The sequence below is a fragment of the Salpingoeca rosetta genome (assembly GCF_000188695.1).
Source record: "Salpingoeca rosetta unplaced genomic scaffold supercont1.20, whole genome shotgun sequence".
NCBI lineage: Eukaryota > Choanoflagellata > Craspedida > Salpingoecidae > Salpingoeca > Salpingoeca rosetta.
The window spans coordinates 946849-952403 of NW_004754914.1; the positions used below are offsets into that span (position 1 = coordinate 946849).

The window sequence follows — 5555 nt, forward strand, 5'->3', positions numbered from 1 at the left end:
AGGTGGCAGTGCCGTCGTGGGCTGCATGGCTGTTGAAACATGCGGCTCGCTGCTGGGCTTGATGGTCCGCGGTGGACGCAGCTGGGGCAGTGGCGTGGGTTTGAAAGAAAGCGCCGGGCGCACTTGGGCCCATGTTACGGTTTGGCGGTTGATTTCCGTGGGGGGCACTGCTCATGGCGGGCAGTGGGGGTTGATGGAGCGATGGTCGAAAGAGAGGTCAAGGAGGCGAGAGGGCGTGCGTGGGGAGAAATGGTGGGTGGTTTGGAATGGATCGGGAGGCAAAGGCAATGTGTAAGAGGGGAATGAGAAAGGCGAGGGTAAGGCAACGTTCTCAGAAGTGTATGTGCGCGTGTGTATGTGCGCGCGTGTGTGTGTGTGAGGGAGAGAGAGAGAGAGTGTGTGTGTGTGTGTGTGAGTGTGTGTGTGTGTGTGTGTGTGTGTGTGTGTGTGTGTGTGTGTGTGTGTGTGTGTGTGTGTGTGTGCGTGCGTGCGTCTGTGCGTGTGGCTGGCGTTTGGCGTTTGATATGCGCACGCGCAAAGCAGCCAAAAGGAAGTAATTCGCGGAGATGAACAAGGGCTGCGTGATTGGGCAAGTGGAACGGACAACAAGGAATGGGAACGAATGGAGTGGAAGTGGCGCTCACACTCACAACAGCACAACGACAGGGGGAAGGGTGTCGAAGGCGGTAAAGGAGGTCAAACGAATCGCAGGGGATTGAGAAATGTTGGGGCGTTGAGAAAGCAAGAGAGTGTGTGGAGAGCGAGAGAACAAGGTGGTGGTTATTGTTATGGGAGGTGCCGAACAGGCTACCAACGCACACACAAAGGAAGGGCAACAGATGAGCAGAAGGAAAACCGCGTGAAGGCAAGCAAAAAAGGCTGGCTGGGTGATGACACGTTGCTGCTTGACGTGGCGTGACACGCGAAAAAAATAGGGTGCGAGGTTGTGTGACGTCGTTCAGAAACACGGCCGTTCAAAACTCATCCCCGAAGGAAAAAAAATTGCACCGCCACAAAACACAACAATGAACAGGCGAACAAACAGGCAACAAGGTGCAAGTGCAGGTTGCTGTTGGTGGTGGCTGCTGCTGGGTGTTTGGTGATGCAGCCTGCAGATTGTGACCACGCGGTTGTGAAACGCTCACCTTGGCTCGTGTTTAGGGTTTTTTTGGGGCTCTGATGGCAGCAGCGGGGGAGGAAGCAGGCAAATGTGCGTGTGTGTTTGGTTTTGTGTGGGAGCGAACCCAGTGGTTGGTTGGTTTTGGTTGATGAGCAGAGAGATGAGATGGCGCGAGTGAAGGATGATTGACGGACAAAGATGATTGGCTGCTTTTGGCGGCTGCGTGAGCGAAATGGCTTGTTGCTTGCGTCTTGTGGGTTTTCAAAGTCAGGCCAGCTCACACAATCAGTCAAGTCGGCGGGTGCAAAATGGTGCGTGTGTGTGTGTGTGTGTGTGAGTGCTCTTGTATGTGTGGGTCAGGGGCAACGCTTGAAACGGACAAGCGGGAGAGAGCATCGGGGAAGCGAAACATCGGCCCTGACCAAAGCTAAATTCGCGTGCGCCCCGTTAATTTTTTTGTCGTTCTGACGTGGGAATCGCAGAAGATCATATGAAGATATTCGCAAAAATTTGGTTCCACGTCACATGACGTTGGCATGTTGGAGGCGCGCCATCACGTGCATGATTGGCGCGGAATCAGGTGCGTTGTGCGCGTGTGTGTGGTGGCGACACAATTGATTGTCTGTGTGTGTGTGTGTGTGCGTTGTGTGAGTGTGTGCGTTGTGAGTGTGTGTGCCATGCAGACAGGCCCACCTACACCACCTCCTTGTGCTGCTGCAGAGAGAGAGGTTGTATTGTGCTGTTACACGAGCACCACCACCACCACCAACACCGACAACAGCAGCAGCAAGAGAACACACAATCAAACAATCAAACAATCCAACAATCAACCAATCAAACAATCAGCCAAGCAGAAAGCAAGGCAACAGGACGCGAGCAGAACGGCAGGCAATTAAGGGCAACGCCATGCAGGTGATGTGATGATGTGATGGAGCACAACCTTGCAGTAAGCAACAACAAGCAACACAAACTCCAAATCTGAAACGACAGCGCGAACGAAAGAATGAATGGAAAGGAAAGGGACTGAATGACACAAGGCACACGTTTAGACACAGCGTGCACGAGCGTGCCTTGGTGGCAGCGAACGCAAGAACGCAACGCAAACGCGTGATGATGATGTGACATGACGAGGGTGGCATAAAAAATGAAACGGTATGTTGGTGGGAGGGGGGAGAGGGAGGAAGAGCTACTCTGCTGCCGCTGCTGCAATCGTTGGTAATGAATGGGTGCGAGGGGTTTCGTTGGTTGTTGTTGCTGTGGTGTGGTGCCGCTGCTGCTGGTGGTAGGTCGTGGCCTAGACGTCGGCCGGTCGTGCGATGAGTGGCGTGTATGCGGTTTGTCTCTTCGCATCAAGCAGATTCAAATGCTCGGCAAACACCCAGCTGATGATGCCCCATTTCGCCAACAGGAATCCCCACACCGCGTCAATGTAACTACTGGACCCAGTCAGCTTCTGCTTCTCTTCAATGGCTGCGCGCGCGTGTGTGCATGTGTGAGTGTGTGTGTGTGTGTGTGTGTGTGTGTGTGTGTGAAAGAGAGAGTGTGTGTGTGCGTGCATGTGTGCACATGTAAGTGTGCGTATGTATGCATGTGAGTGTGTGTGCGCAGAAAGTGTAACAAGGAGAACGAGCAGCGGGATGGCGGGAAGAACACGCTTCTCTCATGGACACACACACACATACACACACACACAAACATACACATACACACACATAAACGCACACACTGACAGACAGACGGACACACACCCACACGCTGACACCCACCCACACACATGCACGCACACGCTGGCAGACGCACACACATGCAGACACGCACACGCACACGCGCGCACCCATGCCTAATCCTGCAACCAGGGCAAAGAGGCCCAGGAGAAATGCAACCAGCCCTGCACACCATACCCATACATGCACACAGACCGCAGCTGAATGTGTGAAGAGTGGTTCGTTGACAGTGGCACTTACATTTTCACTGGACATGGTGCAACAACAGCGGTAGTGTCGACACACAGACACAGACAGAGAGACAGAGAGAGAGATAGAGAGACAGAGAGAGAGAGAAGGCAGAAGGGAGAGAAAGGAGAGTGAAAGGAGAGAGAGAGACAGAGAGACAGATACACAGACACACAGACACTCATACGCACCGACGAGCTTGAGGCCGCGATGATACGGCTCTGGTTGCCTGCGCTGTTTTGCCCGACTACTTCTGTGGTGTGCAACTGCAAAGCAAACGTCATGCATCCAATCGCAAAGGGAGGAGTCGTGAGGCTCAAGCATGGTAAGGACTGCAACACATTGCACGCACCACGCCCGATCACACACACGCATACACGTGCAAGCCTACATACACACATGTACACACGCACACACACACAAGAGCAGGCACACACACACAGACACAAACCAGTGCACGGTCTCACCTAGGTAGTTGAGGAGTGCAACGATGCCCTGAAGTATAGCTAGCGACACAGGCTGTTGGTCCATGGAGGTCATATGTAAGCGGATGAGATACAACAGATGAAGCAAGCAGGAGATGCGAGGGGTGAGGGTGAAGGAATAGCTGCACGCAAGAACGGCACTGCGATGGGCAAGGGCATACCTGACGCGTACGCACAAGTGCAAACACGAAAAACACATGCAAACATGCACACACATGGACACACATGGACACACATGCACACTGACACACACACACATGCACACACACTGACACTCACACACAACCACACACAACCACACACAACCACACACACAACCACACACACACACACACACACACACACACACACACACTCATACCCCCACACACACACTCACTCATACCCCCACACCCACACGCACAAACACACACCTGCCAGCGATGACCAAAGTTTGCTCCAAACGCAACAGCACCTGCAATGCCCACAACCACGCCAATGCCGGCCACGAGGCGCCTCACCACATATTTCTCGACCACCACCACCTCCACTGGCTGCGCCGCACCCTGTAAGTGCAGCGGCGCTGGTGGGTGGGGCGAAGTAGAGGAAGACACGCCAGCACCAGTCACACTGGCAGGTGTCCCCAGCCCACCACCACCACGACCAGCCGTGCTCGTCATCCTCAATCAATCACGCTGTGTGCAGTTGTGTGCGCAATGCGCGCAGTCGCAAAAGTGCTGACTCAGCAGAAACAATCCACTGCCGTCCTCCCGCCGCCCACAACACGCACTCCTCCTCTCACACAACAACACCTCAACACCTCTGCACACGCACCTCAACAGCTCTGCACACAACAACACCTCCTCTCGGCTCCCTTCGCGTGTCTTCCCCCCACCTGTCACCTACCTGTGTTGCGCGCATTGTGGAGCATGGCTCGGTTTCGTGCGGCAATCCCGCTGATCGCGTGTGGCATCGCCATCACCACCATCATCCTCTGCTTCATCATCTCCCAGTCCTTGGGGCATGACACGGGCGGCCTCACGTGCGTTCTGCTCGCACGCCACTGCTTGTTGTGTACTCAACCATCGTCGCCCCAATCCCTCATCCTCTGCTTGCCATCATCCTCTGCTTGCCATTGTGCCTGCCACTGGACATGCTGCGGCCGCACCAGTGTGATGTGCCTGCCACTCATCTCACAATCTCCATCCTCCCCAACCCCCCCCCGGGCCTCTTCACGCGATTATTCGAACGCACTCATCGATCGCACATCCAGGTGGCCGTATGTGAGCGACACGGGACGTGACGATCCAGAGCACATCGTGTTTGCCATCGGTCAGTTGACTTGGCATGCCAACTGTGTTCGCTCCTTACTTGGCATGGCTTTCGTGTGGCAATATCACCAGTGCGTATGTGTGTGTTCTCCTCGCCATCGCGGCTTCCTCATTCTGTTTTGTGTCGCCCCTCACACTTACTGTGTCACGCATGCGTGTAGGTCTGACGGTGGCAGCCGTGTTCTACGTGGTGACCTGGAAGATTGTTGTTCAGTATGTGCGCAGCCTCTTCAGTGACGACGAGTTTACTGGGGGTGTCAAGTGAGTGCGCCACATCCAAGACGTGTGCATGTGTGATGCTGCTCCGCACGCTGGGTGACAAGCTCACTGCACCTTGTCGGCGTTGGTTCCAGTACTCTCCTCCCCACACCCGCTGCTTTGAACATCGCTGCGCCCCATCGCGCAACAGTTTAACGTGAGGAGGTGCGCGTGGCCCGTTTCATGCTCAGGTTTGCGCTCGGAGCTGTTCTCGTGTTGCAGATCCTTGCAGCCATCGGTCTTGCTCTCCTCGCCATCTTTGACACGCTCGACTACCCAACAGTCCACCTCATCAGGTGCCCACGATCGTTTGCTTGTGAATGTGACCATGCATGTGCGCTTGGCTATACCTTTGTGTGTGTGTGTGTGTGTGTGTGTGTGTGTGTGTGTGTGTGTGTGTGTGTGTGTGTGTGTGTGTGTGTGTGTGTGT

At 54.7% G+C, this 5555-nt stretch overlaps 2 protein-coding genes across 2 annotated transcripts in view; one reads left to right on the top strand and one right to left on the bottom strand.

Annotated features, from left to right (window-relative positions):
- Window positions 1-1835: 1835 nt before the first annotated feature.
- PTSG_07690 (uncharacterized protein) lies at window positions 1836-4272 on the bottom strand. The gene is made up of 5 exons (XM_004991430.1): window positions 3971-4272; window positions 3540-3591; window positions 3264-3338; window positions 2955-3008; window positions 1836-2590 (listed from the first exon to the last, which is right to left on the bottom strand). Exons 1-5 carry the CDS (start codon window positions 4214-4216, stop codon window positions 2415-2417), a joined length of 603 nt encoding a protein of 200 aa, XP_004991487.1. The 5' UTR covers window positions 4217-4272; the 3' UTR covers window positions 1836-2414.
- A 55-nt stretch (window positions 4273-4327) lies between these two features.
- The window catches only part of PTSG_07691 (uncharacterized protein), a gene marked incomplete at its 3' end in the record, with an annotated part of 1856 nt that continues 628 nt past the window's right edge, over window positions 4328-5555 (top strand). The window contains exons 1-4 of the mRNA XM_004991431.1: window positions 4328-4578; window positions 4810-4868; window positions 5029-5128; window positions 5317-5421. Of these exons, the coding sequence (XP_004991488.1) occupies window positions 4466-4578; window positions 4810-4868; window positions 5029-5128; window positions 5317-5421 (377 nt within the window). The 5' untranslated portion in view covers window positions 4328-4465. The remainder of the gene's footprint in view (window positions 4579-4809; window positions 4869-5028; window positions 5129-5316; window positions 5422-5555) is intronic.

Excerpts from the sequence above, each read along its gene's own strand:
- PTSG_07690 (XM_004991430.1), bottom strand. The coding sequence starts at position 4,216 with ATGACGAGCACGGCTGGTCGTGGTGGTGGTGGGCTGGGGACACCTGCC. Across the intron at positions 3,009-3,263 it reads TCGCGGCCTCAAGCTCGTCG|GGCTGGTTGCATTTCTCCTG; the intron begins GTGCGTATGAGT and ends TATGGTGTGCAG. Across the intron at positions 2,591-2,954 it reads GGTTGCAGGATTAGGCATGG|CCATTGAAGAGAAGCAGAAG; the intron begins GTGCGCGCGTGT and ends ACGCGCGCGCAG.